This window comes from Leishmania infantum, chromosome 14, assembly GCF_000002875.2.
Source record: "Leishmania infantum JPCM5 genome chromosome 14".
In the NCBI taxonomy this organism is placed as follows: Eukaryota; Euglenozoa; class Kinetoplastea; order Trypanosomatida; family Trypanosomatidae; genus Leishmania; species Leishmania infantum.
This window is the reverse complement of record NC_009398.2, coordinates 102,390-117,931: the sequence shown is the minus strand read 5'-3', so window position 1 is coordinate 117,931 and position 15,542 is coordinate 102,390. Positions and strand designations below refer to the sequence as shown.

The 15,542-nt window shown below is 62.2% G+C and overlaps 3 protein-coding genes across 3 annotated transcripts; all 3 read right to left on the bottom strand.

The window, feature by feature from the left end:
• Positions 1–895: 895 nt before the first annotated feature.
• LINJ_14_0360 (conserved hypothetical protein) lies at positions 896–4,021 on the bottom strand (the record flags this gene model as incomplete). Its single annotated transcript, XM_001464182.1, has 1 exon — positions 896–4,021. The coding sequence occupies one exon, from the start codon at positions 4,019–4,021 to the stop codon at positions 896–898; it is 3,126 nt and encodes a 1,041-aa protein (XP_001464219.1).
• A 1,973-nt stretch (positions 4,022–5,994) lies between these two features.
• On the bottom strand, positions 5,995–8,025 carry LINJ_14_0350 (putative threonine synthase; the record flags this gene model as incomplete). The annotated part of the gene is made up of 1 exon (XM_001464181.1): positions 5,995–8,025. The coding sequence occupies one exon, from the start codon at positions 8,023–8,025 to the stop codon at positions 5,995–5,997; it is 2,031 nt and encodes a 676-aa protein (XP_001464218.1).
• A 2,391-nt stretch (positions 8,026–10,416) lies between these two features.
• On the bottom strand, positions 10,417–13,701 carry LINJ_14_0340 (putative inositol polyphosphate kinase-like protein; the record flags this gene model as incomplete). The annotated part of the gene is made up of 1 exon (XM_001464180.1): positions 10,417–13,701. The coding sequence occupies one exon, from the start codon at positions 13,699–13,701 to the stop codon at positions 10,417–10,419; it is 3,285 nt and encodes a 1,094-aa protein (XP_001464217.1).
• Positions 13,702–15,542: the final 1,841 nt, after the last annotated feature.

Here is a 15,542-nt window from a genome sequence, read left to right as displayed (position 1 = left end):
GTGTAGATGTGTATATCGTTGTAGGTGAGCAATATCTAGTGTCGGCGCGCGTGTGTGCGGGGGTATCTAAGGCAGGCGCACACAATGGCGTTCAGCGGGTGCCTTCTCGCCAATAAATAAATATAGATGACACGAATAAAGGCTAACGACAGGTTCTGGCAACGAGAGGGTAGAGATCAAGCAGAGCGCACATTTACTCGCAACGCAGTGAAGCGTGTGTGTGTTCGCGTGTGTGGGGGAGGGGTATGGATGGTATCGTCCTGCTGCTGCTGATCAAGGAATGGCAACGAAGCAGTACAGCGGGCTCACCCCTCAAATAGAAGCTGAAGAAGAGGGACGAGAGAGCGAAGAGAAGGATCAGGGATGGAGGGGTGAGCGGGGGGGGGGAGGCAGGCTTGCTGGCTGGAGGATGCGGTGCCCACGGAGGTGAGCGGACGGGGAATCAGAGAGAGAGGTGCCGCGCACCGAGTGACCTTGAGAAGAGGTGAGACCTCCCTCACGCTCTACACACGGCATCGCATGGGATGGGTGGGGGCGGGCACCATGGATACCCGTACGCTTACTTTCCCTGCCTTTCGAGGTTTGGCTTATGGTGTGGTGGGAGACCGATCTGCGCTGGACGACGCGCATCATGCCCTCCGATGCTAGACGAGTGAAGAGGCGGCGGCTGCGGTAGCGCGAGTAGCGCCGCATTGCGATCACCGCTGTCGCTGCTGCCTTCATTACTTCCCTCTTGTAGTTTGACGCCCGCGTATTGGCCATTGCTTAAGGGGACGACGCCAGCGTGCAACGCGTCAGCCGTGCGCCGAGGCAAACGATAGGGAAGAAGGACGAGGGATGAGGGAGGGCGGCTAGCAACGCGTGCACACATGCGCAGAAATGGAAGTGCGTGCACTCAGTCCATGGCGCTGAGTCGCTTCTCCAGTCTCTTGATCTCTTCAAGCTGATCGAACGGGCTATCCTGTAGCGGTCGACCCTCTAGCTCTGCCACCGCCTGCATCAGCTGCTGCAGCGTCGTGCTTGCCGGATGAGAAGCGCCGGTCCCAGTCGCCTTAGCCGCCGCCGCGGTGGGGGAACACTTGCCGATGGCGCTGGTCACGTCAGCGCTCCGTGGAAGTTTGTGGGTAGCGACGGTAAACGACTTTGCTTGCCGGGGTGCACGCGAGATAGGCTGCGCTGAGGCTGCCTTGCCTTTGCCGCCGTCGCTGAGGCCAGAGTCGGAGTCAGGCTCAGAGTCGCTGCTATTACTCTTGCTACTACTGCTTGAGTCGTTGTCGGAGGAGCTTCCCGACGACGATGACGATGACGATGACGATGATGAGGACGACGGCGTGGGCAGCAGCACACGCGCTTTCTTCGGCTCCTGGAGAATGGTGCGCGACTTCCGTGGCGTTGATCGCCGGCGCTTTAGCGGCTTTGCAGTGGCGGCGACCATAGCAGCCCCCACCGCCACCGGGAACGTATCTACGAGCGGTACATCGTCGTCTTCACCACTACCGCCGCCACTGTCGTCGCCCTGCCCGCCGAGGTTGTGTGGTGCCGCCGTGACCGCGTTTGGAGCTGCGTCAGTGCCGTCGATTTTCGGACCGTCTCTGGCTCCACGGTGTCGCTGCGCAGACGCCTTTGTCCGCTTCTTACCTTCCGTGGTGGCCTTCTTAAGAGTGCGCTTGCCCGCCTTGTGCTTCTTCTTGCGTGATGAGCAGCTGAGTCCCAGAAAGCCGCACGTCCACGTGTCAGGGACCGGGTCGAGGCGCGTCGCTAGCTTGTGCCACGCGTTGCAGTCATCGCACTGCACCCAGAAGTCTTTCAGGTCCCGGTTGGGGGTGGAGGGCGAGATGCTGGATGCAACATCGTTCGGGTTGGCTGAGCGGAGGTGCAGTACGCGCCTGTGTCGGCTGCTTTCCCCATGTCCGCTTGCACTGTTGACGTCGGCAGTATGCTCGCCTATGGGAGAGGGCTGTCGCAGGTTGGGAGGCACCACGGCTGCCGCCTCGCTAGGAGGGAACAAACTCGGCAAGTCCTCCAGAAAGCGCGCACCTGCAGTGCCCGGCTTCGGTGCGGCACGCTCGTCTGATGCGGCGGGCGGTGCCTCCCTCACGTGGGCTTCTTCTCGCACCTGGTACGCCGTCCGACTGTCTTCTTCGGCCTGCGAGTCCCGCAGCGCCTTGACACCTGCACTGAGCAGCGCACTCGCTTGCCGGCTCAGCTCGCTCCCGCCGCCGTTGTAGTCGACGCAGTTTGCCTTGAGTGTCGTGAGCCGTTCGCGCAGGTGCGTGGGGCTGAAAAAGCAGGACTGCACCTCCTCTCCTACAGCGTTCCCGCTGCCGATGCGACTAGGTGGATACGCTTGCACTTCCAGCAGCCGGCGGGTAATGAGTGCGCGCTGGCGCACACACGCGCGGTGCGTCGGTGCAGTCATTCCACAAAAAGCTTCCTCGTACAGCTGGCAGAGGCTCACGGGGTCACGGGTGCTGCGGTAGTAGCCAGGCGCCTCCATCTCCGACACGGGCATGCGGAACGGGATGGAGGTGGGCAGCGTGTTCCACAACACATCAAGCACGTGCAGAAGCGAGAGCATGCGAGTCGCAGTAGGGACGCGGATGGAGAGACCGTCTGTTGGCAGCGGCCCCGCCGCGGCGTCCTTGCGCGTCACCGTAACGAGAGTGGTGGGAGAGTTGGCGGCGGTGCCCGCCATCCCGCTGGGAGGACCTGGTCGTGCCACATGATACGGTGGCATGACGGTGGCAGGCCCCGGGGGTGCAGGGCACAGGGGCGACTCCACCGATGGCGGGGCCCCGAGGGCAGTGAGTAGGGCATCGAAGCATCCCACATCAAATGACCAGCTTCCATCGCTGCCAGAAAGCAGCAGTTGCACCATCAGCCGCTGCACCCGCAGACTCTCATACCATACCGCGCTGGCGTACTCGAGCAGTGCCAGATCGCGCACTACGCGCGTCGCCGTGGCACCGCTACGGCGACGCGCACCAGCATCGACCGGCTCGACGTCGCGCAGTACCACTAGCGAGTCCCAGTGCTGACGGCGCCACGCAGCAAAGCAGCGGGTGAGCTCCGCGTAGAACACGCTAGCACTGGCGGCGGCGACGGGACGCAGCGGCACCTCAAAGGCAGTTGTCTGCGACGTAAAGAGTGCGTGGGTGTCGTAGTAGCACAGATACATCCACCAATCGAAGCACACGGAGAGGCTCGAGGGGCGGGCAGCCTGCACCGCGAGCCGGTGTGTCTCTGCTGCCCTTTCTTCCGGTGAGGCAGATACCAGAGGCGGTGATGGTGGCACGGATGCAGCGGAGCGCGGTGCTGTTACTGCGGCAGAGGCTGCAGACTGCCGCACTGGCCGTGCATGGATACGCCTCGAGGCCGACTCGTCGGTGTGGCCTCCGCCTCTGCGCGACTCACGAGCAGCACTACGATTTTTCGCTGCTGCTGTCGTCTTTGACGAGGATGCTGTGCGCGTTACAGTCTCTTCAGCCTCAGCGCCGTCCTTCAGCGTTCTCCGCCGTGATGAGGACGTATCGGGCGGCACTCGTTGTGGTGAGGGCTGAGCTGGTGTCTTGGTAGTCGCTTGCGGCGGCCCTGCAGTCGATCTCAGATGCAGAGTGCGGCTGAAAGACACCGTGCCCTTGCTCTCCGAGTAGGAGCTGTGCGTGCTTGAACTCGCGGCAGCCACGGCGGTAGCACCGCTGAGTGCGAGTCGAAGTCCATGTGTCACCTGGCCGCTGCTGCCAGTACGGCTGCTGTTGCTGACCGGAGATGCCGCACGCTCGTGCCACGCTGGGGCGGCATCCTGCACCGCGTGCACGACTCCTGCTTTCGAGGCACGCAAGGCAGCGAAGTGAACACGGTGCTGCTGGGGCTGCTGCTGCACCGCATCCACTTCGCAGGTTAGAACATCGCCCGTGCGCCCTGCCTCGACTTGGGGCGTCTCCGCAACGCCCACGTCGTCACCGTCTTCCTCTTCCACCACGATGCTGGCAAAGGGCACGCGTGACAGTGGACATTCCATTGCGGGCCTCAAAACCTGCGCGTATCTCCCTCCCTCCCTCACCTCTCTATGAGTCTTACTGTATATATATATATATATAATCTGTGCGTGTGTGCGTGTGCCCACCGCCGCCGGGGAAGTGAAAAAAGGGGTGGGGGGGGGGAAGGGAGGGACTTGCAGGGGCTGTATGGTACGCCCACTGCGCGCGGATATGTGTGCACGCGTGTGGGTGGTACTCAACGATGGTGGGTGCACCACCACCACCACCAACACCAACACATCGTACAGCCGCAAACCATGATAATGACAACAAAGGAGGTGTAGACCAGCCAGACCGAGGAATAGGGTAGAGTATGCATCTCAACCCTGGCAGCGGTAGAGGTCGAAGGCAATGACCGCGCTAGCGAGCTCAGACCTGGCAACACACCTGTCTTGCTGCTCGCCGGCCATCGAGAGCCCCCCGCTACTTCCCCTATGCCGCCGCGCTAGTGGCGGTCACTGACGCTGCGCCCCCACCAACTGCCGCGCCGCCAAATACTGCCGGATGCGTTTCCTCTCTTTTCTCTTCCTCTCCTAGCAGCGGCTATCGCGCTCTCAAGTGTAAGTGTGTATGCGTTGGGATGGTGGTGGTGGTGGTCAGCGAGGGAGACATGCGCGTGCGCATCCAGCCAGCCGCCGATGCGTCCCGTTTGTTTTTCATTTTCCTGCATTTTGGCAACAAAGACCGTGTGAGGACTTCCAGTGCGCACTGTGTGAGCGCTTACTCATCCTTCTTTCTCCTCCCCTCTGCCCAGCCAACCTCGCCCCATGCCTGGCCTCCAAGCCATCCCGACGCGCGTGCCGGTGCAGATGCACCCACAGCCACACAGGGACAGAGAAAAGGAATCCGAGAACGAGACGAGGCGAGCTTTCCTGCCTTGTTCAACGTGACCATTCTCTGACCGTAGAGCACGCGCTACACAGCACTCTACCCTCCCTCTGGCCCGGGCCCTGGCACAGACCTCAGGCGCGTGAACTGAAGCAGCGGCAGGCACGTCGCTACGGCTGTGCGCAGACACAGTCATCTGAGCACAGCCCCTGCCTCAAGCCCCACCCACCACCCGCCCCGCGGGTGGCCTCACAGCAGCTACCATCGTGCCGGTCGCCACGTGCTGCATCCTCCTCGGGGTGGCTCCGGCTCCCCACCACCAGCAGGGCAGTGTGGGGGCCGGGTGTGGGGTACGCTCGAGTCACGCCGACACGCTGCCCATCACATGGATGGCGCAAGCGTGTTCACGGCCGCGGGTCGCACCGACGCAGCGCCGTCCAGGACCTGGCCGCCGGCGTCAGTGGCGATGCATCGCTCTGACCTCCCCTACGGCGTCGGCGCTTGACCCTGTCACGACCGGAAGCGGCTCCGCATTGGGCAGGACTAGAGGGGGTGGGGTGCCGCTCCGCCTCCCCGCAGGGGGAGAGAGTGGGGGCACCGGGTCCCGAGATGCCACGCAGTGTGTGTGGGTATGTTTGTGTGTACCGGTCATGAGGGACATCCGATGAACAAAGAAGGAACACGATATTGGCCGCGGAAACAGAGCCAGCGTATACAAACACACATACGCAGAGGGACAGAGCAGTTTCAGAGATAATAAGCGCGTTGGCATGCTCGAGCCCAATCAGCAATCCAAACCCCCCCCCCCCCCCCGACGCATGCCCCTACGCACGTCTCCCGCTTCCGTGATGGGCGTGCGTTAGCGGCGGATGAGAGAAAGAATCGGTGGAGGGAGGTGGCTGATGAGCGGTGGTGGAGACAGTTCTGACCACAAGCACCCACAGATCGACAAGCACGCCATCGTTTTCTCTTTCGCTCTCGACAGACGCACGCATGCAGGTAGGCGTACGCGGGTTCACCGCTGAAACCGCCGCCGCCGCTGCTGCGGCTGCCTCCTCCGCCCTCTCTTCTCACCTCCGTCCCGCCGCTGCCAAGGAGCAGAAAACAGGGCTCGTGCTGTTTCGTTTTAGCACTTCGAGAAATCCCTCAGCTCCTTCTCGATCGCCGCCACATCGGCGCCGACAGCGCGCGCCTCCTTCGCCATCTTCTGCGCCATATCCAGCGCGTGCGACAGGGCCGGGTGCACCTGCTGCTTCGGGGCCGCTTTCTTGATCTCTGCGTAGAGGGCGCGTACTTCCTGAATCGCGGCCGCGACGGACGGAGCCGGCTCGCCGAGTTGAGCTCCCTCGCCGCGCAGCGAGTGCAGCACCGGCGCCGGGAACTTTGCCCAGTGCGCCGTGCTCGCGATTACCAGCGGCGGCACATCGGTGCCAGTGTCGGAGGACGTCGGGTTGGTGAGGTCGCGGCTCAGGAGCTCCTCCTCGCGGAACTGCTGAGCAACGAAGACGGCGACGGCGGTGTGTGGGTCGAGCAGCCGCGAGCCGCTAGATAGCTCAAAGACGCTTTTAATGGTCGCCGCGCAGTCCTCCTCGCTACAGCGGCCAGCGGTAAAGTCGGCCTGCATCGCTGCCCGCACGCCGTCTGGTAAGGTGAAGACACCGTTCGTGTCCAGCTCGTTCATCAGCCGCTCCACTAGACGCGTGTCGCCGTTGCTCAGGAGGTACAGGAAACGCTCCACGTTGGAGGCCTTCAAGATGTCGATGGACGGCGACGACGTCACCGCCAGAGTGCGGTTGCGCATGTCGTACGTGCCGGTCTTCACGAAGTCGTAGAGCACGTCGTTCTGGTTTGAGGCGACAACCAACTTTCGCACGGGCAGCCCCATGATCTTGGCGATGTAGCCGCTCAGGATGTTGCCAAAGTTGCCGCACGGCACGACCACGTCGATCGGGTCGCCGAAGACCCACCCCGCAGGCGGATGCTGTACGTGGTGACGGTACGCCCAGAAGTAGTAGACCACCTGCGGAATGAGGCGGCCCCAGTTGATGCTGTTGGCGGACGAGAGGTGCACGGCAGTCGGCTCTGCCACCGCGAGTTCGTCGCGCAGGGCGGCGTTGGAGAACAGCTCCTTCACGGTGCGCTGGCAGAAGTCGAAGTTCGAGTCCACCGCGTAGGTCCGCACCTGCGTGCCATCGTCGAAGGAGAGCATCTGCGTCTGCTGCACCGGCGAGACGCCATGCATGGGGTACAACACCATGACCTGCGAGTGCCCGCCCGCGTTGATGAAACCGCTGATCGCCGCAACGCCGGTGTCGCCGGAGGTGGCGGCGAGGATGATGTACTTGTCCTTCGCCTGCGTGACAGTCGCCGTTCCAAAGTAGCGCGGAAAGAGCTGGAGGGCGAAGTCCTTGAAGGCAGCTGTGGGGCCATGGAAAAGCTCCATTACCGACATATTCGCCGCCCACCGCTCCGGTGCGTTGAAGGAGACGGACGGGATGAGGCCGTCCACCGCGTCAGCTCCGCTTTCCCTGGTCGGCGTGGTCTCCCCGCCTATCAGAAGCGGCGTCAAGGGGCAGATGTCGTCCTTGTCGGACCAGCGACTAGGGTCGTAGGCCTGGAGAATCAACGGATACAGCGTTGACGGGGTGATGCTCGCGTCCACGAGCTGCTCCAGAATCATCGCCGCCGCCTCCACGTAGGGGAGGTTGCGCTGCTTGCAGAAGTAGTATATCTGCGAGTCCGGCATCGTGGGAATCTGCTTGAGAATGTACAGCCCGCCGTCGCTCGCCAAGCCGTCGCGGACAACGTCCAGGAAGTTCGACGCCTCGGAGGCGCCGCGGGTGCTGATGAAGGAGCCGCCAACGCGCTTGTCTTTGTGCGCTTGAGTAGAGGCGATCGAGTCGAGGAGGTGGCGCACGGCCGACACCAGCTCCGCCATCGAGCTCTGTGTCGACCAGATAAAGCGGTAGTGATACCCCTGGTAGAGCGGCTCCATGACCGCAGAGTCTTCGGCATCGATGCACAGCACAAACACGCTGCCGCTCTCGACTTCTGAGGCCGCCGAAGCGCTGAAAAGTTGCGCTTCATCGACCAACACTGCGCGCACCTGCGCCTTCAGCTCCTTCGATGCGCGGCCAGTGATGACAAGAGTGAGCATCACTGCGGCAGTGCGCGCCGAGGAGGCAACCGCGGACAGGTGAGGAAACGGTGAAGGGGAAGGGGGAGGCGTGCTGGTGGGTGGATGGGCTGAAGAGGTGATGATGGTGGTGGCAGCAGCAGTAGCGGTGGTGCGTGACACACAAACAGAGTGCGAGGGGCAATCAATGTGTGGTGAAACACAACGATAGGGCACGAAGAATCAGGCGACCTGCATAACGCGCCTTGGAGTGGAGGGGGCGGGGTGCTACTGGTTGGTGCGCGTGTGCGTGTGCTTGGGCTCGCGTAGTGGAAAGGGGTGACGCAGAAAGGTTATAGGGAGAGGGAGAGATGGATAGGGAGGGATGTGTGTTGGGATCAAGGCGGCAGGCAGATGGGCGCGCCCTGGCATACTGCACCGTCGTGCGCGTGCGTGGGACGGCATGCCGATGGCGGCACCTCTCACTTCACGTATGCACACACCCACACTCACATTCATGCCTACACAAGATACAGACGACATAGTGGCGGTGACAAGCGAAGAGAGGGGAGGCGGAGGGGTACAGACGGCCAACAGGTCATCATCCCTGCGGCTCGCCGCAGTGCACTTGACTGGAGGAAGTCCGAGCGGCCTACTGTAGGCAACACACACACACACACACTCCCCAACGATTGCCACCCCTCAACGGCAGGAGGAGGGTGAGGGGGAGGGGATACATCCAGAAGGCGAGGCTCGATTTATTTCTGCGCTCACCATTGGGTGAGCAAAGGCGTAAGGGAGCACCTCTACAAACCCGTGGAGAGGAGGCCAGAAAGGAAAGGGCTGATGTGCGACACACGCCCACCGGCGGAGAGACCGTCATGCATCGTCTCACCGCCAAGGAGAAGGAAAAAAAGCGTGATAAGCAACAACGATCGATCAAGCACGCACACACACGCATATGCGCACATACATACACAGACACACTCTTCACCAACCGTTACAACGTGCGGTGTGGAGAAGCGTACAGGGAGAGGCGAGCTAACCAAAGAAAAAAGGAGGAGACAGATGAACCCACGAAGAGCCACACACACACACACACATACACACACACGCACACACGTAGACGACGAGGCAACCCAAGAGGCATGAGGATGGAAGGGATGCGGTGAGCGTGGGAAGACAGCTAGATGCGTGTGCCAAAGGGGTGAGGTGGGGGCGAGGAGGAGGAGGGGAGGGGAGAGGAGGGTAGAGGAGGGTGTGTGAGTTTAAGGGCCATATCTGGGTTGATATTGATGCGTGCGCCCCCGTCAGTTGAGCAGCCCTACTTGTGCCACGAGTGCACACATAATGGAGAGAAAGCAGCACCAGCGAGGTGTGACAGCAACTGCATTATGCGCACATGGGATGCACCCATTCATCCCCCCTTCCTCACCGACTAGCTGGCACACAAAACGAAACGAGTCAGAGAAAGCTTTCCTGCCTTGTTCAACGTGACCATTCTCTGACCGTAGAGCACGCGCTACACAGCACTCTACCCTCCCTCTGGCCCGGGCCCTGGCACAGACCTCAGGCGCGTGAACTGAAGCAGCGGCAGGCACGTCGCTACGGCTGTGCGCAGACACAGTCATCTGAGCACAGCCCCTGCCTCAAGCCCCACCCACCACCCGCCCCGCGGGTGGCCTCACAGCAGCTACCATCGTGCCGGTCGCCACGTGCTGCATCCTCCTCGGGGTGGCTCCGGCTCCCCACCACCAGCAGGGCAGTGTGGGGGCCGGGTGTGGGGTACGCTCGAGTCACGCCGACACGCTGCCCATCACATGGATGGCGCAAGCGTGTTCACGGCCGCGGGTCGCACCGACGCAGCGCCGTCCAGGACCTGGCCGCCGGCGTCAGTGGCGATGCATCGCTCTGACCTCCCCTACGGCGTCGGCGCTTGACCCTGTCACGACCGGAAGCGGCTCCGCATTGGGCAGGACTAGAGGGGGTGGGGTGCCGCTCCGCCTCCCCGCAGGGGGAGAGAGTGGGGGCACCGGGTCCCGAGATGCCACGCACTGGGGCTGGCGTATCCACCGCTCATCAGGGAGGACAAGCACACGAAAAGTAAAGCAGAAAACAAGACACAAGCAGGGAAGGACGGAGGAAAGCCCCGCGCCTCACCGCTGCCTCTCCTCTCCTCCCTTCTCCCTGTCGCATTCCTTTCCAACACACCAACGTGTGAGTGTGTGTGTGAGAGCCGCTGGCCCATCAGCGAGCGTGTCTTTGCCTGTTCTGTTTCGGCACGTGCGCGGTACCGTGTCGCGGCGATAAAGCACGCGCGGAAGCTGCCACTGCAGTGCCGCAGGCTTGTATATTCACGTTTGGAAAGAGACGATCGAATCACGCGCCTGAAACACGAAGCGTGTGCCACCGCGAGTGCGTGCGTGCGGTCGACTACGCCAGCAGGGAGAGTAGGGTGTCAAGCGCCTTCAAGTACCCGACGTCATAGTCGAAGTCGGCATCAGGATCGCCGTCCTGCAGCAGCTCCTTCGACTCGTACGTGTACGCAAAGTCCACCATCGTCACCCGCGCCGTCTTCAGCGGATCATCGGCATCGTACACAAAGAGCAACGAGGAAGTGTAGAAGCGGAAAATGGTCTGCTGACTGAAGGCGACGCGCAGCCGCTGCAGCTGCCGGCGGAACACCTGCTCCATCTCGCGGCTGTGGAGCAGAAAGGTCGACATCTCGCTCTTCACCTCGTTGAGGCTAAGGCAGCGGCACTGCAGTTTGCTGCGGCAGTTGTACCGCCCCTCATCCGCGTTCCACCGGCGGTACCCGGCGAGGCGGATGCCGTACCGTGCCGACGTAGACAGCCTCGCCTTGCGCTCCTTGCTCCGTTTCTTCTCCGCGGAGGGGTGCAGGCCGTACTGGCGGCTGCCCATCTTGATGTCCATGACGCACGGACGACGGAAGCGGTAGCACACGTACTCGAGCATGATCATGCGGCAGATCTTCTTGTCGCCGCTGTTGTTGTCTTCGTCATCGTCGTTGTCTGCATCCACCACGATCTGCTGCTTTCCCGGCTGCTGCGGCTGCTCCTCGCTCGCCTGCGCTGTCGACGCCGCTGCGGGCTGCCCCTTACTCTCGCAGCGGAGCACGTCACGCGCGAAGAGGCGGCGTGTGCCGTGGTAGCGTGGCACGAAGGCGGCGAGCAGCTGCAGCGCGCGGTGCTTCTGCGCGGCGTATTGCCGCTCCGCGGCGCTGGAGCTGCTGGTGAGCCCTTCCAGCAGCGAGGCAGCAAAGGAGCCGACCATGCACGGCGTGGCGGTGCCGCTCATGTTGGGGGCCGGCGCCGCCGCTGCTTCACCCCTGTGCTCAGCCTTTTCCTGTTCTATCATGGATGCGCTCATCGGCGACGATGGGAGTCTCGGTGGCACGGCTTCAAGGGAGTCGTGTGGCGCATGGTGAGGCTGCTGCGACGCTGGCGTGGTGCCTAAAGAATAGGTGACGGCTGCACCACCGCTGCCACAGGTGGTGGCCGCGGGTGACCAGGCCAACGGCGACAGCGGCGACAGACCTGCCGCCTCCGCCGCCTGCCGCTGCACCTCGTAGGCAGGCGCTGAAGTGCGGTAGAAGTGACGGAAGCGCACCGTCCACCACAGCCGGGCAGCCAACTCGACGAGATCTTTGTCCACCTGGCGCGGCGACGTTGGCGATGGCGGGTTGTTGTATAGCGGCCCAGCGCAGCCACTGCCTCCGCCACAGCGCTGGCGCTCGCGCCCCGTATTCTTTTCCGCCAGCTGTTCCGAGGCGAGAATGTTCAGGTTGGACATGCCCTCCGCCTCGTACTGCTGGTAGGCTTCCCACCTTGCCTCGCACATGGCAGCCACATCGTCCGGGTCGGCCACGACGCTGTCGCTGTCGTCATCTCTCCGCCGCTGGGTGGCGCTGGTGTGCAGTGGCGAGAGGTGCCTCGCTTTAGAGGAGAGGGAAGCGGCGGCGGCAGAGGCCGCGCCTTGTTGAACTCCTGCGCACGGTGTGCCTGAGTGCTGGTGGCTCCAATGCTGAACCGTGTGCGGCGCCTGTCGCACCGCCTCCCGCACGAGCGCCTCTTGGTAGGGCTGTATCATGTTGTAGAAGGCCTCCTCGCGGCGTGAGCCGGACTGCTTCAGGAAGGCGTTCCCCTCCGTTACGGAGAGGTGGTGGCCGCCGACCGATGAGGAGCTAGAGAGGTCGACAAGCGTCGGAGAGCCGGAGGGGGTCTGCAGGTGCTTCACAGAGGTCTCTGCCGCTGCATTGCCTAGCGGGATTGTCGCGTTCGTTGACGTCAATGTGGCGACGCCGGCAACAGGTGTTGCCTGTACGGCAACACCTGTGGTCTCTGCCGCGGCCTCACCTGCCAGTGGAACGGAAAGCGTCCTATCGGGCCTAGGTTCTGCAGAGGGGCCTTGGGCGGCTTCCTGCAGCGGGCAGGAGGAGGAAACGGAGGCGGCGGTGCGCGTGACAAACCCGTCGTGGACGTTCACCGTGCTGCGCTTCAGACCCACCGCAACAGGTGCGACACATGCTGCCTCATCAACGGGTGGAGGAGTGGCCGCACCGCATGATGTCACTTGCAACGCGTCTCCGGCGCCAATGGCGCTGCTATGACTTCCGTTGTTGCTACCTTTACTGGTGATGACCGCAGTGCCCGCCAGGCTTAGCGTACCAGCTGGAGAAAGAGTGGGTGGACGCGACATCGCGGTGGGCGACGTCTCCAGAATGCACTGGTCCCCTCCAGCGCTATCTATCGACACCTCGGCAGCGTCTCGGCTATCGCGTTTGCCCAGCAAACACAGCGCCCCTGCCGACTCGCCTCCTCCTCCGTCACGCGCCAAGACCGGCACCTGCACCTGCGGCAGCACCGCATCACGCGTGTTGCTCACCGCATTCCCTGGCTTGGAGCAGGGGCTATCGCTGTTGCTTCTCTTGGCAGCCTCGGCGGTGCGGCTCTCGACGTTCAGCGCCGCTGAGATCATCGCCAGCGACGTCTTTGTGCTTGTGGTCGCGGTGATCGGCTTTGGATAGGGTGTGCGAATCCCCTTGAAAGCGCCTTCGCGCGCTGCGCCCCCCGTCGCAGCCACCGCCGGCGTTAAGACGACAGGCGATGCCATGGTCGTCGTGTCAGAGTCCGCCGCCTTTGCCGTTGCTGTTGACTCATCGAAGCTCATGGCCACCAGCCGTTGCCGCTCCTCATCGCGGGCAGCGCTGCGTATCAGCGATCCACGACCGCGATAGCGGTGGCGGTGGTGGCGGCTGTGGGGCTTGCGACGAGCGTCCTTGCGCAGAGCTGCCGCAACGCTTGTCGGCAGCGTTGCTCTAGAGGCGTGCTCACTACTGCTGCTGGCGCTGTCGTCCGGCAGGGATCCTTCACAGGAGCTGCAGTAGCCGTCCAGCTCATCGCTGCTGTTGCACAGCTTCAGCGCATCTGTCGAATCGTCGTTCATGTCACGCAGCAGCGGCATCAGCGGCTCTTCCGCCTGAGAGGTGGTGGGCTTGCCCTCGGCGCGGTCGCACAGTGCGACGACCTCGACGGCGGTGTCTATCGCCTGCCCGGACATGGGTCGCAGAGGCGACTGCTGTTGCGGGGGGTGGTTAAAGCTGACGTTGGCGCTGCCCTGGCGACTAGAGCGCGGCTCCTCGGCAGACAAGTGCTCGAAAACGGCGTTGAAGGTTGAACGCGACAGAGACTTGGGCATAACCGTCTCCCCTCAGCGCGCACGCGCAAGGCGGTGGAGGAAGGCGGGTGGTGACAGTTGCAACGAAAAGGAAAAATAAAGGCAACACTAATGACGGGGTGCGTGAGGTTATACAATGAGGGGGTGGGTGGGTGGTATCCGCTCCACGAAGAGCAGAGCAGAGAGCGTGGGAGATGTGCCAAATCCTACCGTTGCTCCACTGGTACGCCGCCGTGCAAGGGTGTCGGCACACACACACACACGAAACAGCAGCCGATCAATCACAGATCAAAGGCGTGGGTTGGGGGAAATCGGGGGGGGGGCGAGGGAGAGCGGCCCACAGTGGAAAAACGCCATAAATTCGCAGCGGCGCCGGAAGGGAACACAGAGGTTTGAGGATGACACAGGAAGACGTGAGAGGGGAGAGGGACGCAACGCACACGCACGCACGCCTGTGCACCGCACAGAGAGGCAACAAGAGGAAGCGAGTGAGGCGGCTGTGTGGCAGCGCCTTTCTTATCTCACAGCAACGACTGAAAACCAAGGATTACACACGCAGACACGCACACAGTGAAAGTTGGGGGCGAAGAGGAAGAGGAGATCCGAACGGCAACGACAACGGCGCACCGTGAAAAGAGAGAAGGAGGGCGAACCACCACAAAACCAGAAAAGAAAAGAGATCAGCGCTTAGGGCAGTGGGAAGGGGACGAGGAGGGTTAACCGCGGCAGCAACGAGCCCCCCAAGACGCACGCGTGCACAGGCAGACAAGAGCAGAACGTACACAAGCGCAGATTGGTGATGGGGTGAAAGGAAAGGTGTTTTGCGAAGGAGTTGGGCAGCACCGAGCAGCATGCGACACGCAAGACAAGAAACGGACAGCGACGCACATACAGACACGCACACACACACACACACACACACACACACACACGCACACGCACAGTTGCAACGCGATGGCGGCGACGTCGACAACAACAACAGCAGCAGCAGCAGAAAAAAAAAGAACGGAATGAAGAACCGACGAGACAAGCACCGATTCCGCACCTGTTATTATACGCACGTACACACACACACACACACGCACGCAGACCGACAGGCTTATGCGAATACGCTGGCGTGTGCTACAAGAAGGGTGCGGGCGCACAGGTCGACGAGAGAGAGAGAGGGCGGGAGAGGAATAAGGGACGGACGCTAGCGGGAGAACGGCAAGGCAGTCGTTACACAGGAGACAGCTAGAGCGGAACAAAACTACCGAGACGGCGACACACACACACACACACACACACACACGACGACAACACCAATACCCGAGGGAGGATGGAAGAGAGAGGGCAGGATACAGGGATGTGAAGCGACAAGAAAGGGCAAACAAAGGCACCAAGAAACGATCGGGGAAGGGGAGGGAGGCCTACTCACGGTCGCATCTATAAAGTCGGGAGGGGTGGAGAGTGGGGAGAGGGGTAAGGCACAGGAGCGACGCCGAAAAGATACAACTACAGGAGGACACACGCATGCAGACTCGAAGCTTTCCCCAAAAAAGAAAAAGGGGAGGGGGGAAGTACAGAGAAATCAGCGACGTACCAAATCGACACCGTCGGCAGAGCGACACGTTGAGTGGCGAAGGTCAACGCGCACAACAGCTAAGGGTGCCGACACGAAAGGAAAGGCATATATGTTAACACCAAGCGACGGTTCAGTGAGCACACTCACAGCAAGACGGAGAGAGCGAGAGACGCGGTGGTGGAGGCTGCGGCGGGAGGGGGGGCAAGGGGCGAATTCGGTGATACGAAGCGTGAGGGCCTGACGAGTCAACCACACACACGCACACTAAAGGTGAGAGGGAGAGCAAGAGCAGGAGCAA